Genomic DNA, 19,829 nt, shown 5'->3' on the forward strand with positions numbered 1-19,829 from the left:
TTGGAGCGGACCCAGTACTGGGATAGGTGCAGCCCAGTGTTCCAATAATAATAATAATAAATAATAGTAATAATTGTATTTATACCCCACCCTCGCCAGCCAAGACCGGGCTCAGGGCGGCTAACACCAAATATAAAAAGATTGAAATACAACTTAAAAACAAGACTAAAATACAACATTAAATTGCAGCCTCATTTCAGCAGAAACTCAAAATGAGGAGGAAAACCGACTCTTCGCTGGTTCTCAGAGGTGGGGGCTGTGTGTGTGTACAAGGAAAGGTGTATGTGTGAGAGAAACAGTGTGGACTGGCCATACCCACCTTTGGCTGAAATTACCGTCATCTTGTGTCCCCCAGAAACATTGGTCAAGGTGGAATGTGGCCGTCAACCTTCCCTGCTCTATACATACTCCACATAAGCAGCCAGTTATCGCCCATCAACAGTGGCTGCCTCCCTTCCCTTTCTCTGTTTCAGATGGCTGTTAATTGGAATTGTTCCGTAATTTGGGTATCCGTTCCTCCCTGATCAGGTTCCTCTTTGTATTCCTGCAGGTGATCAGAAGGAGAGCAGTCAAGAGAATGAACCCCAGAGAATTAAAACTGAAGCAGAAGAAAATGTGAGGAAGGATGCTATTGTTCCAGATGGTGCTAGCTTCAATGAAATTTCAATTCTGGAAGGACCTTACACAGGCAAGAAAGAGGAAAATGTCTCTCTTTGTGCAAAAAGCCCAACTAGAATATCAAGCCTTAGCACCATGGGAAGAAAACATGATGGGGATAAACGGTTTCAATGTTCAGAGTGCGGAAGGAGTTTCAACTACAAATCACATCTTCTTGTACATGAAAGAATTCACACAGAAGATAAACCGTATAAATGTTCAGAGTGCGGAAAGAGTTTTTGTCTGAGCTACAACCTTCTAACTCATCAAAGAATCCACACTGGAGAAAAACCATATAAGTGCTCGGTGTGTGGAAAGAGTTTCACTCAGAGCAGTACGCTTTTTAATCACCAAAGAATCCACACAGGAGAGAATACACATACATGTCCCAGTTGTGGAAAGTGCTTCAGCCAGAAAATTGACCTTCTTAGTAATCAAAGATTCCACACAGGGGAGAAACTGTATAAATGCTTAGAGTGTGGAAAGAGCTTCACTCAGAGCTCTTCACTCAGAGGAGAGAAACGGTATAAATGTTCAGAGTGCGGAAAGAGTTTCCGTCTGAGCTCCAACCTTCTTACCCATCAAAGAATCCACACAGGAGAAAAACCATATAAGTGCTCAGTGTGTGGAAAGAGCTTCACTGACCGTAGTAGCTTTTCTCGTCATCAGAGAATCCACACAGGAGAGAAGCCGCATAAATGTTCCGATTGTGGAAAGTGCTTTAGCCAGAACAGTCGCCTTCTTAGCCATCAAAGAATCCACACAGGAGAGAAACCGTATAAATGCCCAGAGTGCGGAAAGAGCTTCACTCAGAGCAGTACGCTTTTTAATCACCAAAGAATCCACACAAAGAAGCCACATAAGTGTTCCAGTTGTGGAAAGTGCTTCAGCCAGCAAAGTGACCTTCTTAGTCATCAAAGAATCCACACAGGAGAGAAACCGTATAAATGCCCAGAGTGTGGAAAGAGCTTCACTCATAGCAAAAGTCTTCGTAGTCATCAGAGACTTCATGCAGGTGAGAAACCATTTAAATGTGCCGAGTGTGGGAAAAGCTTCAGTCATGGCAGCAACCTTACTTATCATGAAAGAACCCACACTGGTGAAAGACCTTATAAGTGCTCAGAGTGTGGAAATAACTTCACTGATCGTGCTGGCCTGTCTCGTCATCAGAGAATCCACACAGGAGAGAAGCCACATAAATGTTCCATTTGTGGAAAGTGTTTCATCCATAACAGTATCCTTCTTAGTCATCAGAGAATCCACACAGGGGAGAAACCGTATAAATGCTTAGAGTGTGGGAAGAGCTTCACTCAGAGCAGTACGCTTTTTAATCACCAAAGAATCCACACAGGGGAGAAGCCGTATAAATGCTTAGTGTGTGGAAAGAGCTTTGCTCAGAGCAATGGCCTTCGTTATCATCAGAGGCTCCATACAGGTGGGTGTGAGAAAAGCTTTACGCATAGGGGAGAAGATTGTTTAAACAACTGTTAAATGATATGGGTCTACCTGTGTTGGAGCCAATCACAATATTTGAGGACAACCAGACCTGTATTCATATGGCTGAGTCCAAGAAAGTCACAACAGAGATATAAACACGTGGATCTCAAATATCATGATGTAAGAGACCAGGTGGAACAGAAACTAATTGAATTACGATTCTGCCCCACAGAAAAAAATCTGACAGATATACTGATAAAAGCCTCTTGCAGCATGTAACTGTGAATAACTGGTGAAACGGCTAGGTTTTCTGCCAGCAAATGAAAGCCAATATCATGAACAAAATTAAAGAAGGGGTGTTTGAGTAACTGGATATGAGAAAGGCTTAATTTCCTTTATGAGCGTAAATCACCCCTGGGTGAGGTAAACAAGGTGCAAGGTCAGCCAAGCCAGTTGCTATGGTAATGGCCCACTGCCCCTATATCTGTGGTTAATGCATGTAAGCTCAGTAGTAGAGTCTATTTGTTGTCCAGTGTTATGTCCTGAATTGGTGAGTTTACTTAGAATAATGGAAATGCCTTGTACTCTTATGTATCTGTATATATCTGTATCTGTAGAAGCCTACAAGCTGTGTATATCTATGTCTGTAACTGTTTTACTGAGCCTCATCTTCTACAACAGTAAACTATTTGGATCTTAAGCTGCTTCTGTGTGGTGACTGCATTATTATTTCAATACAGTGGTACCTCAGGTTAAGTACTTAATTCGTTCCAGAGGTCCATACTTAACCTGAAACTGTTCTTAACCTGAAGCACCACTTTAGCTGCTACCGCGCCGCCGGAGCATGATTTCTGTGCTTATCCTGAAGCAAAGTTCTTAACCTGAAGCACTATTTCTGGGTTAGCGGAGTCTGTAACCTGAAGCGTATGTAACCCGAGGTACCACTGTATATGTTTCCCATTTTGGGCTGCAACAGTGGATCAAGATACCGGTAAAAAAATCCAGGCTGGATTGTGAATCGTCGCCAAGTGGAACAAGAAACACCATGTCTTTTGGGTGTAAGTAAATAGATAGGGAGGGACGTGGGTGGCGCTGTGGCTTAAACCACAGAGCCTAGGACTTGGCAATCAGAAGGTCAGCGGTTCGAATCCCCGTGACAGGGCGAGCTCCTGTTGCTCGGTCCCTGCTCCTGCCAACCTAGCAGTTTGAAAGCACGTCAAAGTACAAGTAGATAAATAGGTACCACTCTGGCGGGAAGGTAAATGGCGTTTCCGTGCGCTGCTCTGGTTTGCCAGAAGCGGCTTAGTCCTGCTGGCCACATGACCCGGAAACTGTGCGCCGGCTCCCTTGACCATTAAAGCGAGATGAGCGCCGCAACCCCAGAGTCGGTCACGACTGGACCTAATAGTCAGGGGTCCCTTTACCTTTACCTTAAATAAATATGGAAGTTTTTAATGTGTGATGTTTTATTGTGTTTTTAATATTCTGTTGAGAGCCGCCCAGGGTGGCTGAGGGAACCCAGCCAAATGGGCAGGGTATAAATAATAAATCGTTGTTGTTGTTGTTACAACCAGTGCTTTTTCTGGGGGTACACAGAAACATTTTGTGAATCTAAGTTTGGCCTCATTGAGAGGCAGTATTTCAATATGAATAGGAAAATGAGAGTACCATTTTTTAAGGAAAAAAGCACTGATAACAACTTTATGGAGGGTGGTCATGCATAATGTGTGGAGTCTGAAAAAATACTCGTGACAGGAGAAGGATTTCTACATGGAAAGAACCCACTCATCTGAGCAGTGTGAAGCAATCTTAGGTCAACACACAATGACACACAAACCATACAGAAAAACGATTTAATTGCATGTTCTCAGCAAACATCACAAGTAGGCAAACCTGAGGTAGGGTGGCCTCTTTCATTTTTGCTTTTTTTTTGGTATGGTGGCGCATTTATAACTACAGTGGTACCTCGGGTTACAGACTCTGCTAACCCAGAAATAGTACCTTGGGTTAAGAACTTTGCTTCAGGATGAGAACAGAAATTGCGCAGCAGTGGCGTGGTGGCAGCGGGAGGCCCCATTAACTAAAGTGGTACTTCAGGTTAAGAACAGTTTCAGGTTAAGAAGGGACCTCCGGAACGAATTAAGTACTTAACCCGAGGTACCACTGTACCCCACCTAACACTCTCCTGGAAAGAAGGAGTAATGAAGCCATGAGCAAAAAATATTCTGGCAGTCTGAGATTCTTCTTATTGACGGCCCTGGCTCCATTCCCACCTCTCCCCGACCACATTATTAAGTTCTGCCCTTCAGCAATGTCACAAAGTTTAGGGGGGGAGTCAACCTCGTATTCAGGGGTCATCAATGTGGTGTCCTCAATCCCCAGTATGCCTTCAAACAGCACCAGTGAAAAGTTAATATCCTTTCAAAAATCCACAATCCAGGAGAAACAGCGTGACCCTGTGGTTCAGCTTCTGTTTGCATTGGTTTGGTTTCCCTATACAGTGTAGGGGTGGTGGGTAGATGTAGGAGTAGGGGTAGGGGTAGGGTTCCCATCTTGGCAGGGAACTCTGGGAATTGTAGCTCGGGTTAAAGGTTAGCATTAGTGTTAGAGTTAGGGTTATGGATCCCTTTTTGCCAGGGAACTCTGGGAATTGTAGTTCTGGTTAAGGGGGTAGGCGTAGGGTTCCTTTCTTGGCAGGGAACTCTGGGAATTGTAGCTCGGGTTAAGGGGTAAATGTTAGCATTAGGAATAGAGTTAGAGTTAGGAACTCTGGGAATTGTAGCGGTAGGGTTCCTTTCTTGGCAGGAAACTGGGAATTGTAGAGGTAGGGTTCCCTTCTTGGCAGGGAACTCTGGGAACTGTAGAGGTAGGGTTCCCCTCTTGGCAGGGAACTCTGGGAATTGTAGAGGTAGGGTTCCCTTCTTGGCAGGGAACTCTGGGAACTGTAGAGGTAGGGTTCCCTTCTTGGCAGGGAACTCTGGGAATTGTAGAGGTAGGGTTCCCTTCTTGGCAGGGAACTCTGGGAACTGTAGAGGTAGGGTTCCCTTCTTGGCAGGGAACTCTGGGAATTGTAGAGGTAGGGTTCCTTTCTTGGCAGGGAACTCTGGGAATTGTAGAGGTAGGGTTCCTTTCTTGGCAGGGAACTCTGGGAATTGTAGAGGTAGGGTTCCCTTCTTGGCAGGGAACTCTGGGAATTGTAGAGGTAGGGTTCCCTTCTTGGCAGAGAACTCTGGGAATTGTAGAGGTAGGGTTCCTTTCTTGGCAGGGAACTCTGGGAATTGTAGAGGTAGGGTTCCTTTCTTGGCAGGGAACTCTGGGAATTGTAGAGGTAGGGTTCCTTTCTTGGCAGGGAACTCTGGGAATTGTAGAGGTAGGGTTCCTTTCTTGGCAGGGAACTCTGGGAATTGTAGAGGTAGGGTTCCCTTCTTGGCAGGGAACTCTGGGAATTGTAGAGGTAGGGTTCCTTTCTTGGCAGGGAACTCTGGGAATTGTAGAGGTAGGGTTCCCTTCTTGGCAGGGAACTCTGGGAATTGTAGAGGTAGGGTTCCTTTTTTGGCAGGGAACTCTGGGAATTGTAGAGGTAGGGTTCCTTTCTTGGCAGGGAACTCTGGGAACTGTAGAGGTAGGGTTCCTTTCTTGGCAGGGAACTCTGGGAATTGTAGAGGTAGGGTTCCCTTCTTGGCAGGGAACTCTGGGAATTGTAGAGGTAGGGTTCCCTTCTTGGCAGGGAACTCTGGGAATTGTAGAGGTAGGGTTCCCTTCTTGGCAGGGAACTCTGGGAATTGTAGCGGTAGGGTTCCCTTCTTGGCAGGGAACTCTGGGAATTGTAGCTTGGGTTAAAGGTTAATGTTTAGGATTAGGGTTAGAATTCTAGTTAGCGTTAGGAACTCTGGGAATGTAGGTCTGGGAGGGGAACAAGGGCATCTCCTAACGACTCTCAGCACCCTATTCAAACTATAGCTCCCAGTTTCTTTGGGGGAAGAAGCCATGAGTGTTTAAAGCGGCTTCATATTGCTTTAAATGGTGTGGATGTGGCCCCAACCTTCCTCACCCCACTGCCCCTTATTAAGAAATTGAAAGGATTTCCCCATTCAAATCTCTCGCGAACAGGAAGAAGAACTTTGTATCTCATGCTATTTTGGGTGGTTTCTAACACTTGATTGTTGAGATCATATGAGCATTTCATTTGGAAAATTATTTAATAAAGATATATTTTTTATTAAAACCTTTGAATGTGTTTTGAGTGTATGGAAGTTTTAATTTCATCGTTGTGCGTTTTTACAGTGAAATGCATGGAGATATGTGAAAACACAAAAAAATAAAAATATTGCAGCTGCCAAAACAATATGATGCACTTAAAAGAAATGTGAAATCCAGATAAGGAGTTCTGACCTTATTTGACTGGTGAGTGAGTTTGTCTTTTTCCTCTTCCTCCCAGGTCCCTTTTTCCTTTTGTGCCATGACAATCGTAAGCCTGCGGGCAGGAACCACTATGTTCTACCTGCATATGTTTCAAGGCCCTGCACTTCTGAATACCATGTGCTGGAAACTATAGGAGAGAAGTGTTGTCGTCGCACTCGGATCCTGCTGTGGGGCTTCCCACTGGGGAATATGACCCCTCTGACCTGAAAAAAGCTCCCTAGCTTTGCAATATGTTAGTCGGACATAACTGTAGGGAAGGCAAAGCCAGCCTAGAACCAGAAGCCCATAATTAGCCGCAACCAATTAACAGTGTTACAGCACAGAGAGTCCATCACATCCTTGAAACCCACTTCGGTCAAACCTGCCCTGTTGCAGCAGGTTAACACAGGGGTCAGCAAACTTTTCAGGGCCAGTCCACTGTCCCTCAGACCTTGGGGGGGGGCAGACTATATTCTGGGGGTAAAAATGAACGGATGCCTATGCACCACAAATAACCCGGAGATGCATTTTAAATAAAAGCACACATTCTACTCATGTAAAAACACCAGGCAGGCCCCACAAATACCCCAGAGATGCATTTTAAATAGAAGGACACATTCCTTGTAAAAACACACTGATTCCCAGACTGTCTGCAGGCCAGATTTAGAAGGTGATTGGGCCGGATCTGGCCCCCAGGCCTTAGTTTGGGTTAACACAAAAGCAGGAAGGCAGGGGCCGCTAAACCAATTTTTGGGGAGGGGGTGTTTATTAACAAATCATGCTGCCAAAGGAGATATTTCAGACTCCAAGCATTATCTTTTCAGGGTGTCCCCGGTCCCCTGGCATGTTAACATTCACACATTCGCTCTCTCTCACACACACCCTTAAGATACAGTGGTGCCTCGCAAGATGAAATTAATTCGTTCCGTGAGGCTCTTCGTATAGCGGTTTTTTCGTCTTGCGAAGCAAGCCCATTGACAGCTTAGCGGATTAGCGCTATTAGCGGTTTAGCGGCTTTTAGCGATCAGTTGTTAAGCGGCTTATCAGCGGATCAGCTGTTAAGCGGCTTAGCGGCTTAGGAAAAGGGGGGGAGGGGAAAAAACCCGCGGGAACTCGCAAGACATTTTCGTCTTGTGAAGCAAGCCCATAAAGAAATTCGTTTTGCGAAGCGCCTCCAAAACAGAAAACCCTTTCGTCTAGCGGGTTTTCCGTCTTGCGAGGCGTTCGTCTTGCAGGGCACCACTGTATCAATGACTTTCCTTCTTTTTCCATGGTTCATTTTGCATATCCTAAATCCCTGCATATTTTACAAAAACGAAACCATTCAGTATTCCATTATTGTACCCATCAAAACTTGTTTAAACTGTTGAATTTATCTTAATGCTGTCCTAGCAGAGTGACTGGAATAAAGCAGGCATGAGTCCATAGAGAGATGAGAACCTTTACTGAGGTAAAATTTGACCAAAACAGTACATACAGCTTGAGGAGAAACATGTGAAGAGGTTTGTCTTTGTTAGGTCAGGCCTACGCAGGAGGAAGCTCCTTCAGAACCCTTCTCCCCTCCGCAAAGGTTGCAGGTTCGATCCCCATATGGGACAGCTACATTCCTCTATTCCCTGGGGTTTGACTAGATGATTCTCAGGGTCCCTTCCACCTCAACAGTTCTATGATCTGTCAGTCAGACCAGTCAGGGAATGAAGCCCTGAAGTCATACAAAGAATTCCCAGTTGTACTTCCAAGAATAATAATGCAACAAAAAAAAGAACAAACTGCTGTCTTTGGGCAAGAGGTAGTAGTAACAACATGAATTGCTCCAGCCCTGGAGCTTGATGTCTCCATGCCGCAAGATATCCAACTCTATTGTTCTGTTAGCAACACCAACCTTCATGTTTTCTTTAGTTAGGGAAGCGGGTGGCGCTGTGGGTGAAACCACAGAGCCTAGGACTTGCCGATCAAAAGGTCAGCGGTTCGAATCCCCGCGACGGGGTGAGCTCCCGTTGCTCGGTCCCTGCTCCTGCCAACCTAGCAGTTTGAAAGCACGTCAAGTGCAAGTAGATAAATAGGTACCACTCCAGCGGGAAGGTAAACAGCGTTTCCGTGCACTGCTCTGGTTTGCCAGAAGTGGCTTAGTCATGCTGGCCACATGACCCGGAAGCTGTACGCCGGCTCCCTCGACCAATAAAGCGAGATGAGCGCCGCAACCCCAGTCGTCTGCGACTGGACCTAATAGTCAGGGGTCCCTTTACCTTTTTTTAGTTACAGCTCCGGCTGAGAAAGCTCTGAGGATGTTCAGTGGCAGAGCACATGCTTCTCATGGTTCAATCCATGGAAGAATCACAGAATTGTAGAGTTGGAAGGGACCCTGACAGTCATCTAGTCTAATAGTAATAATAATAATTACTTATATCCCGCCTATCTGGTTGGGCTCCCCAGCCACTTTGGGCAGCTCCCAACAGAATATTAAAAACACGACAAAACATCAAACATTAAAAACTTCCCTAAACAGGGCTGCCTTCAGATGTCTTCTAAAAGTCAGATAGTTGTTTATTTCCTCGACATCTGATGGGAGGAAGTTCCACAGTCCTCTGTCTGGTTCCCTTTATCCTCACTTCTTGCAGAGAAGGCCCTCGGAGCTGGACCTCAGTGTCCGGGCTGAACGATGGGGGTGGAGACGCTCCTTCAGGTATACTGGGCTGAGGCTGTTTAGGGCTTTAAAGGTCAGCACCAACACTTTGACTTGTGCTCAGAAATGTACTGGGAGGGAGTGTAGGTCTTTCAGAACTGGTGTTATATGGTCTCAGTGGCCGCTCCCAGTCGCCAGTCTAGCTGCCGCATTCTGTATTAGTTGCAGTTTCCAGGTCACCTTCAAAGGTAGCCCCACGTAGAGCGCATTGCAGTAGTCCAAGCGGGGGAGATAACTAGAGCATGCACCACTCTAGCAACACACTCCAACCCCAGCAATGCAGGAATCCTGGCCACCGCAGTCCCTGAGCACAGGACCTCTGTTAAAAAACCTTGGAGTGCTGCTGCCAGTCAGTGTAGTCAGTATGGAGCTAGATAGATCAGTGGTCTGATACTGTGTAATGCAGAGTCCTTTGGAGAGGGACTATAGGAGAGCAACTGATTTCTCTGCAGAAAGACTCAGGTACAGCCCCTGGGCTTTCCAGGTAGGGCTGGCAATGTCTCCTGCCTGAAACCCTGGAGAATCACTATGTTTGGAGCAGGGTATGTGGGAAACTGTTCCTGTGAAATATTCTACAGAAGGAATATTTGAGTACTGTCAAATAACTAGTAACATTTCTGTTTTACTTTTTCATTTTTCACATCACTATGAGTGCATGTAACAGGTAGCAAAACCTATACATCTTTACACACCACCACAAGAGAAACAACCCAGTCCTCCTGCCCTATTTTGCTACAGTGAAATCCAGTGTGCACTTGGATTCCACATGTTTTTTTTTAAAGAACAAGAAAAATATTGAGCTTTGTGGCCTTGTAAAAGCTAACAGATTGACTGCAGCATGGTCATCTTTTGTGGACTATATCTTAGAGGGCTAATAGTCAAAGGGGAAAACAGTAAGGTGGTAGCTGAATGGCAATGAGGTTCAAAAAGTAGAGCTTGTGACTCTCTTGAGTTCAAATATGTGTAAAAACAGACACACCACTGACCTTTTGCAGTAGCAAACTGGTGATTTCAGTAATTATAATCTGTAGGGGAGTACAGAATCATTTGCATGAAACAGGCGAAGGTGGCAGACATTCTGGCACCGCTTAACTGACACAGGTGATAGAACAAATGCAGCCACCCCAAATCAACAGGGTATATTCAGACCTATTTCCAACATTATAGAAGAGTCACCTGGTCTGATCTTGGTGCCCTACCAGGGATGTTGTGAATGCTGTAGTCAAGGGCTGGACAGGCTAGTAGGCTGCACATTTTTAGGTGGCCGTTTATGGGCGAACCAGGGTCCTGATCCGAGTCCCGCGAGCGCTCCACTGTGTACACCATGTTCCAACCAGGTCTCTCTCCTTCATTTCAGCCAAGCACACCAGCACTTGACATAAGCTGATGGACAGGAAAGCAGGATTCAATTCTGCCTTGGCTGCACAGGTCTGCCCCCATGATGGAATGGGCAAGCGCAGCCAAAACAGGATGTAACCCTCTGCCTAGCAATGCATGGGGGATTGGGACCATTTCATTTTGCAAGCGTCGGCAGCAGGCTTGCAAAACACAGGCTTGTTTCTCCTCTCCTCAACAGCTGATAAGGAGGAGAGAAAGAGGCACTTTGCTGGTCCTGCGCTTGGAGCAAAGTGCTTGCGACGCTCCTTCTGCACGGCTCCCAAATGCCTGGCTGATGGCCACCAGGGAACACTGCAAGGGTTTTGACTGGCAAGTGCAGCAAGCCACCTGCCAGTCATGCGCCGTCGCGATGACATCATGTGATTGACAGGTGGTGTGTTCCACCCACCGGTCCCGTTTGGCCCTCTTGGTGGGGCCAGATAATGATCTGGCTCCCAGAGCCCAAAAGGATCTCCACCCCTGATGTATACGATTTCTCTTCCGTGTGGATTCTCTGATGATAAGAAAGGCTAACATTATTAGTGAAGCTCTTCCCACACTCTAAGCATTTATGTGATTTCTCTCCTGCGTGGATTCTTTGATGGGAAGAAAGGCCACTGCTCTGAGCGAAGCTCTTCCCACACTCCGAGCATGTATATGGTTTCTCTCCCGTATGGAGCCTCTGATGATTAGAGAGGGTATTGCTTCGGCTGAAGCTCTTCCCACAGTCTAAGCATTTATATGGTTTCTCTCCCGTATGGGTCCTTTGATGGTTAGTGAGGTGAGTCTTCTGGTTGAAGCTCTTTCCACACTCTGAACATGTAAATGCTTTCTCTCCTGTATGTAGTCTGTAGTGTATTGTTAAGGTTTGGCTACAACTGAAGCTCTTTCCACACTCTGAGCATTTAAAGATTTTTTCACTTGAATGGGTATTTTGATGGTAAGTAAGGTTACTGTTGTGACTAAAGCTTTTCCCACATTCTGAACATTTAAATGGTTTCTCGCCTGTATGGAGTCTCTGATGATTAGACAGGCTACTGCTATGAGTGAAGTTCTTGCCACACACTGAGCATATATATGGTTTCACTCCAGTGTGGATTCTTTGATGATTAAGCAGGTCATAGCTCTGACAGAAACTCTTTCCACACTCGCAACATCTAAATGGTTTCTCTCCTATATGAATTTTTTGATGGTAAGAAAGGCTGCTAGTATTAGTGAAGCTCTTTCCACACTCTGAACATTTATACGGTTTCTCTCCTGTGTGGAGTCTCTGATGACTAGAAAGACTACTGCTATGACTGAAATTTTTGCCACACACCAGGCATTTATAGGGTTTTCCTCCAGTGTGGATTCTTTGATGATAAAGAAGGCCATAGCTCTGAAAAAAACTCTTTCCACACTCAGAACATTTAAACGGTTTGTCTCCTGTGTGCATTTTTTGATGGTAAGAAAGGCTACTGCTATGAGTAAAGCTCTTTCCGCACTCTGAGCATTTATACAGTTTTTCTCTTGTATGGATTCTTTGATGAGAAAGAAGGTGATTGCTCTGGCTGAAGCTCTTTCCACAATGAAAACATTTATACGGCTTCTCTCCTGTGTGGGTTCTTTCATGATAGGAAAGGCTACTACTATTAGTGAAGCTCTTTCCACACTCTGAGCATGTATATGGTTTCTCTCCTGTATGGATTCTTTTATGTTTACAAAGGCTACTGTTATGAGTGAAGTTCTTTCCACACACTGAGCATTTGTATGGTTTTTCTTCTGTGTGGATTCTTTGATGAGAGATGAGGCCACTGCTCTGACAGAAACTCTTCCCACACTCGGAACATTTATATGGTTTTTCTCCTTTATGAGCCCTTTGATGATAAGAAAGGCTACTGCTGTGAGTAAAACTCTTCCCACACTCTGAGCATTTATAAGGTTTCTCCCCTGTGTGGATTCTCTGATGAGAATGAAGCTCACTCCTCTGGCTGAAGTTCTTTTCGCAATGAAAACATTTATAAGGTTTCTCTTCAGTGTGGACTCGTTGATGATATGAAAGACTGCTGCTGCTAGTGAAGCTCTTTCCACACTCTGAGCATTCAAACGGTTTCTCTCCTGTATGGATCCTTCGATGATTAAAAAGGGTACTGCTCTGAGTGAAGCTCTTTCCACACTCGGAGCATTTATATGGTTTCTCACCTGTGTGGATTCTTTCATGCACAATGAGATGTTTCCTGTAGTTGAAGCTCCTTCCACATTCTGAACATTTAAATGGTTTCTCCCCTTCATGCAATCTTCTAAAATTTCTAAGGTTTGATATCCTAGTTAGGGCTCTTGTACCTCGGGGGATTTTTGCCTGTTTCTTTCCTGTGGGACATTCTTCTGGCATCACAATTTCACTGAAGCCGGTGCCTTCTGGAACAACAGCTTTCTCCCTCAAATTCTCTTCTGCTTCAGTTTTAATTCTCTGCTGTTCATCCTCTTTGTTGCTCTCCCTCCCATCACCTGCAGGAATACAAAGGGAAACCTGATCAGGGAGGAACAGCTCCCCAAATTAGGGAACAATCCCAGCCATTTACTGTGTGAATGACAGAATGGGAAAGACAGTGGGGAGGCAGATCCTGCAATGTACAGGTAACAACCGATTTGCCTGTATTAAAACAGCTTTGGGTCTCAGGTCTGGCTCTGCAGCTGCAAGCAAGATTGATTACCTGACAGAAAGAGAGGTTCTCCTTGGCAATACAGTGGTACCTCGGGTTACATACACTTCAGGTTACACACTCCACTAACCCAGAAATAGTGCTTCAGCTTAAGAACTTTGCCTCAGGATAAGAACAGAAATCGGGCTCTGGCGACGTGGCGGCAGCAGGAGGCCCCATTAGCTAAAGTGGTGCTTCAGGTTAAGAACAGTTTCAGGTTAAGTATGGACCTCTGGAACGAATTAAGTATGTAACCCGAGATAGCACTGTACAGTCATAACTAAGAAATACTCACAGCAGGAGAATAACATAGCAGCTGGCTCCACTTTCCAAGGGTGTCACAACTAAGAGAAAACAAGTAGAGGGGAGCTAGAAACAGAGGGTGAAATGTAGAGATTCAGCAAGTGAAAAATACAGAGGGTGAAGGAGAGAAGAGGAAGAGGGGGAAGAGAGAGCAGTGTGAGACAGAGAATGGCAGAGGGGAAGTCTGGTGGAAGCTTTACTTTATTTATTGCATTTCTCTTCACCTTTTTCTCCAAGGAGTTCCAGGTGCCATACTCGGCTCTTCCCAACCTCAATTAACCCCAACAACCCTGTGATGAGAGACAGTCCCAAGAAACTCATTCTAGTGAGTTTCCTGGCCGAGTGGTGATTTGAACCTTGGTCTCCCAGGTTGTCCAGGCATAGGCAACCTCAGCCTGCCAGATGTTTTGGGACTACAACTCCCATGATCCTTAGCTTATTATTATTATTATTATTAATTATTATTATTTATACCCCGCCCATCTGGCTGGGTTTCCCCAGCCACCCTGGTTGGCTTCCAACACAATATTAAAATACAGTAACGACCCAAACATTAAAAGCTTTCCTGAAAAGGGCCTTCAGATGTTGTCTAAAAGTCTGGTAGTTGTTGTTCTCTTTGACATCTGGTGGGAGGGCGTTCCATAGGGTGGGTGCCACTACCAAGAAGGCCCTCTGCCTGGTTCCCTGTAACTTGGCTTCTCACAGTGAGGAAACTGCCAGAAGGTCCTTGACGCTGGACCTCAGTGTCTGGGCAGAACGATGGGGGTGGAGATGCTCCTTCAGATATACTGGACCGAGGCCATTTAGAGCTTTAAAGGTCAGGACTAGCTAACAGGACTAGTGGTCAGGGATAATGGGAACTGTAGTCCCAAAACATCTGGTGGGCTGAGGTTGCCCATGCCTATTCTAGCCAGACACTCCAACACACTGGTTTTACCCCAGAAGGGAAGGAAAACAGAATTAGAAGGGGTTGGTAAGGGAGGGAGGTCTGGGGGACAGGAAACCTTCAAGAACAGGCTGAATGAAGGGATTTCTTAAGTCAGGGAAAGGAAGGCAGGGGAGTGTAAGAAGAAGCACTTCCTGGAGGAAGCAAACTTACAAACAAGACAGGATCAAAGGTGACAGGCGGTCTCTGAAAGCAAGAGAAATTCTGGGCTTTTGACAATCCTTCGAACAGGCAGAGGGGGTAGGGAGCGACTGTAGTGCAAATAAACAGGGGACCCTAAACAACTGGGGAACGGGTTTTAAAGAAAGCACAGAGGAACAATTTATCGTTCAATCCATTTTGGACCACTCTGGTCCTTTGTTACACAGGAAGGCCAGGGTGGTCTGGAACGTAATGGACAATAAATTATCCTTTTCCCCCTACCCCATGGTTTTCTGAATCCTGAGACAGAAAGGATCTGGCATGGCTGCAGGAGATTCTTCACACAGATAATTAAAAAAACAAACCACCAATACTCCCTGCTTTCAGTAACTCAGCCAAGAAAACGAAGGAACCTTACCCACAGAATCCAGATTTCCATAATTCTCCTCCATAACTTCCCTGTGCAGGGCACTCTGGCCTGGATAAAGCAAAGCCCACTCCTCCTCTGTGGAAAAGGGCACAGCCACCTTCGCAAAGATCACGGGAGCTTGAAAGCTGGAAAAGGAGGAGCCTTCCTCTCACAGACTGCTGCATCCCAGGAAGGATACTGTAGAGCGGTAAAAAGGGACAGAAAAAAAGCCACCACAATGAAAACACTCTGGTTTTCTTTAAAGTCCACTCCTACGACAGCTGAGTACCATGCTCACCCAGGCCTCTCCCCTTAATAATAATAATAATAATAATTTATTATTTATACCCTGCCCATCTGGCTGGGCTTCCCCAGTCACTCTGGGCGGCTTCCACAAAAATATTTAAATACTGTAATACATCAAACATGAAAAGCTTCCCTAAACAGGGCTGCCTTCAGATGTCTTCTAAAAGTCTGGTAGTTGTTGTTCTCTTTGACATCTGGTGGGAGGGCGTTCCACAAGGCAGGTGCCACCACTGAGAAGGCCCTCTGCCTGGTTCCCTGTAACTTGGCTTCTCGCAGGGAGGGAACCGCCAGAAGGCCTTAGGAGCTGGACCTCAGTGTCCGGGCAGAACGATGGGGGAGGAGACGCTCCTTCGGGTATACTGGGCCGAGGCCTTTTATTTATTTAACCAGATAAACCAGGACATCTGGGCATCTTGGGGAAGGGCAGTGGCTCCGTGGGAGAGCACCTGCTTTGCATGCAGAAGGTCCTGGGTTCACCTCTGGGTTTTGCTGGGGAAGAAGATCCTGTGCCTGCCATTGGGGAGAGCCGCTGCCAGTCCGTGTGGGCAACACTGTTGCTCTGACCAATGGACTGGGGCGCAGGGAGCTTTGTGGAAACTTCCATTGTGCGATCCCAGTCGCCTCCTTTGCAAGATTCAGTGGGAGGCGGATCCCTAAGCTTCGGGGGAAGGGAGGAGGCTCACGGGCAGAGCACCTGCTTGGCATGCAGAAGGTCCCGGGCTCCATCCCCAGTTGGGCCGGGAAGAGCCCAGGGAGAGCTGCTGCCAGCCCGTGCAGGCAATACTGAGCTGGCTGGACCACTGATCTGATTCCGCGACGGGGCTTTCCTCCCTCCCTCCCCTCCCCCCACCTCCCTCATCATCCCCCGAGCGGCCCCCGAGGCCCCCTTTGCGGCCTCCAGAAACCTCGCCCCTCCCCCGCTGCGCCCACCTCAAGCGCCGCTCGACCGCCGTCCTTCTCCGCCGCCGCCCTCCGCGCCCCTCTCGCTCTCGCCCCAAGGCACGACGGGAAAGCCAGTGCCGCCGAGCGCGGCTGCCGCGGAATCTCACCGTCCCGGTGGCGGGAGAAAACTACGACTCCCAGCAGCCACCGCGAAGGGAGGACTTAGAACGTCCAGCTGCTCCGCGCTGATTGGAAGGGGAGGGGAAAGAAGAGCGGTATGGTGCTATTATTAACTTCTGGCTTGTCGTGGCGGCTCCCGGCCTGCAGGTGGCGCCGCGCTCTCGCTTCCGGGAGGATTCGCCCTTTGCGGAGAGTTCAGCTCCATTCAAAGCTTCCCTGGGGTGAATTTCATTCATTGGATTGGATTATAGTTCTGGGCCACTTTCCATTCAAACGGATCCCAAAACTGCTTACAAGCATTAAATAACAACAACAAGATAGAACATAGTAGAACATCTCAAATGCAACATCAATCATATAGAATAATTTAACAAATCAAATCTCTAGGCAGCAGGGAGTCTGGGATTGTGCAGCCCGCGACTGGGGAGCTTTGGTTCAGTCCGGACCATTCATTTTAGTGGATTGCACTTCTAGATACCTGTATCTCAGAATTGCACGGAGGAGCAAAACCGAAGGTGTCAGGGCTGCTGTAAGCCAGGAAGCCTAGGTCCGTTTTGGGCAAATTTTTAGAAAATTATGTTTTCAAATACATGGTTTGTGATGTGCTAGATTTGCCCAAAAGGGAAGTCAAAAATTTGAACAAAAATGTGTGTAGTTTCAAGCCAGGCAAGGATTTTGAGACACTCGCATAAAAATAATAATAAATAATAGAAATAGAAAATAAATAAATTATTATTATAAATTATCATTAAAATACTCCTTCTTCCCCTCTCCCTCTCCCTGCAACAGCAATTTAAAAAAAAGTTTTTTAATACAGCTGTTTGTTGCAGGAGCATTCCTGCACAAAAGAGGTGGAGCTTTTTTGGTTTTTCTTTTTAAATGTGAAATTATGGCCATTGACCCAAAGTATTTCTGATGAGCTCAAATGTAAATGTTTAATTAAGCTCATAAATGCTTTCTCCAAAACCTTGCACTTAAGCAGTTGTATAATAAAACTCCTTCTATGTAGGCAAATACTTCTAGTGAAATAGGTAAAAAGGTAAGGTAAAGGACCCCTGGATGGTCAAATCCAGTCAAAGGCAACTGTGGGGTTGCGGCCCTCATCTCACTTTCAGGCCGAGGGAGCCAGCGTTTGTCTAGATAACTTTCTGGGTTATGTGGCCAGCATGGCTAAATCTCTTCTGGGAGCCAGTGTGGTGTAGTGGTTAACAACAGTAGACTCATAATATGGGGAACTGGGTTCGAGTCTCCGCTCCTCCACATGCAGCTGCTGGGTGACCTTGGGCCAGTCACACTTCTCTGAAGTCTCTCAGCCCCACTCACCTCACAGAGTGTTTGTTGTGGGGGAGGAAGGGAAAGGAGAATGTTAGCCGCTTTGAGACTCCTTCGGGTGGTGATAAAGCAGGATATCAAATCCAAACTCTTCTTCTTCTGTGACGGAAACTAGAGTGCATGGAAATGCCATTTACCTTCCTGCTGCAGCAGTACCTATTTACCTCCCTGCACTGGTGTGCTTCCGAACTGCTAGATTGGCAGGAGCTGGGACAGAACGGGAGCTCACTCTGTCATGGGGATTCGAACCGCCGACCTTCTAATCGACAAGCCCAAGAGGCTCAGTGGGTTTGACCACCCGCGTCCCTACTTCTAGTGAACTATTTAATTGTCAGAGGAAAAAAGATTGGAGCATGCTCAGATACAATGATGAGGTCTAGTTCCTCATCTTTCACTCTCTCCCATAGTGCTTTATGTAAAGATGATGTGGTCAATACAAGAGTAAGAATTATGAACCTTCGGGGGTGGTACACCTTTGGGGTGTAGCACTCAGCACATGTCCAGGAAGTCAAAGACAGAAGATCATTCAGTTTGCTCTCGCAAACAAACATTGCAACAAACATTGCAACAAACATTGAAGTCATCTACTAAGATAATAGTACTGGTTGGAATGGATTGTAACACTTGCAGAGTGTTCTTTAAAAAATTGATCAGCTCGGATTTCCAGGAGTACACTGAGCAAAAGGCAAGTTGTTCAGTTAGCAGTGTTCCATTTACGGGGGGCCACTAGGGGGCGCATCGGAAGATGGCTGACAATAACATCTCTCCAACCCACACAAGGTAATTTGGAGGCTATGATGGGGGTAATTAGCCTCCTTAACCCCTCCAAGATTGTGGGGGGGGGGCAGCCCTTGCCTGCTGTGCCCTATACCACCCCCGAATTTGTGGGGATGGGGGCACTAGGCACAAAGCCCTCCTGTGGGATTCTGGCACTCCTCAATGCTGTCCCTGATTCGCGCCACTAGCTGCAAGAATCTTCAAAAGAAACAATTTGGACGAGATAAATTGCACATACTTCAAGGAAAGAGGGGGAGTAAAGACTGCTGACAGAAGAGATCTCTGATAAACAAGACAAGAATAAAATATGAGAAGATACGTCAAGATACGGTATGGCAAATGACTGACGGGGGAGGGGGGGAAAACCCTCCTTTCTTTCTCTATGTGATTAAACAAGAATCCCCTCCCCTAATGAGTCAGAAATGTCGTTTTAAGGACTTAAGCTGTGGATTTAAGGCTGTGTGGAGATAAACTTTCGAACCAAAGCAATGTTCCAAGACGAAGCTGGAAAGTTAAGAGTTTTGGAACGACACAGTTAAAAATGCCGTCGCCATTTTGGGAGGCACTGTCGGAGGTCTTGAGTCTGGGAGGAGAAAGAGAGAAACAAAGCTGTTTACATATCGTGGATTAACTCCTCAGTGGGAGACAACTGCCTAATTTATGATGGAAAGAGTGATGTTATCTACGAAGGAGATGATATATGGAAACCATCTGGACTTAGATTGGAAGAACGGGAAATTCACACAGGATTATTATATTTGTTTATCGGCTTAAGGAGACTAACAGAAGAGATCGTAAAGGAAAAAGAGAAATTATATGAACAAGATATGATGTGGCAACACCAAGATAAGACTGGATAGAACTATGAACTCTGTTTGCACTGATTGGGACTGATTTGGACATCAACGCAGTAATAAGATGATTTGAATCCCCCTTTGGATCTTGAAGTATGGGTCCCCCCAACAAAATTTAAAAATTTGGCTTTGCAATTCGGAATTTATGTGATGTGATTTAATTTGATGTGATTGGCCAGTTAATAAAAATTATTATTTTTTTAAAAACAACAGTGTTCCATTTACATGCACATACTTCCACTGCTTTCCCCCCTAAAAAAATGTCCAGGGGCACTCTCATTTTCCTACTCATATTGAAAAATACTGCCCCTCAATGAGGCCAAACTTTTATTCACAAAATGTTTAGGGGTATGCATACCCCTGCTTCCCCTAGAAAAAAGCACAGAATACTTCCCTTTAGGATCTATCAAAATTTTATTAATAACAAGTTGACATTTCTTAATTACAACCATGGCAACTCCGC

The 19,829-nt window shown here is 46.0% G+C and overlaps 3 protein-coding genes across 13 annotated transcripts in view; 1 reads left to right on the plus strand and 2 right to left on the minus strand.

Annotated features, from left to right (window-relative positions):
* The window catches only part of LOC309364535 (uncharacterized protein), a 140,853-nt gene that overhangs the window by 38,560 nt on the left and 82,464 nt on the right, over positions 1 to 19,829 (minus strand). The window lies entirely within an intron of this gene.
* Positions 1 to 19,829, plus strand: part of LOC309364496 (uncharacterized protein) — a 54,828-nt gene that overhangs the window by 23,890 nt on the left and 11,109 nt on the right. For 8 of the 9 annotated variants that reach the window (XM_081901916.1, XM_081901913.1, XM_081901914.1 and 5 more), the window contains one exon: positions 551 to 2,794. In XM_081901916.1, the coding sequence (XP_081758042.1) occupies positions 551 to 2,148 (1,598 nt within the window). In that variant the 3' untranslated portion in view covers positions 2,149 to 2,794. Of the gene's footprint in view, positions 1 to 550; positions 2,795 to 19,829 lie in introns of those variants that run through there. The other variant, XR_014165849.1, reaches the window with a different exon arrangement.
* Positions 9,774 to 16,511, minus strand: LOC309364494 (uncharacterized protein). Of its 2 annotated transcripts, XM_081901908.1 has the most exons (3): positions 16,272 to 16,511; positions 15,045 to 15,233; positions 9,774 to 13,042 (listed from the first exon to the last, which is right to left on the minus strand). In XM_081901908.1, exons 2-3 carry the CDS (start codon positions 15,076 to 15,078, stop codon positions 10,932 to 10,934), a joined length of 2,145 nt encoding a protein of 714 aa, XP_081758034.1. In that variant the 5' UTR covers positions 15,079 to 15,233; positions 16,272 to 16,511; the 3' UTR covers positions 9,774 to 10,931. The 2 variants fall into 2 exon arrangements, with proteins under 2 accessions (XP_081758034.1, XP_081758035.1); XM_081901909.1 differs by lacking the exon at positions 15,045 to 15,233.

Source organism: Podarcis melisellensis (assembly GCF_964234715.1).
Source record: "Podarcis melisellensis genome assembly, chromosome: 2".
Taxonomy (NCBI): Eukaryota; Metazoa; Chordata; class Lepidosauria; order Squamata; family Lacertidae; genus Podarcis; species Podarcis melisellensis.

Coding starts and splice junctions, on each gene's coding strand:
- LOC309364494 (XM_081901908.1), bottom strand. CDS start 15,078: ATGGAGGAGAATTATGGAAATCTGGATTCTGTGG. Junction 13,043..15,044: donor TGGAAATCTGGATTCTGTGG/GTAAGGTTCCTT, acceptor GTATTCCTGCAG/GTGATGGGAGGGAGAGCAAC.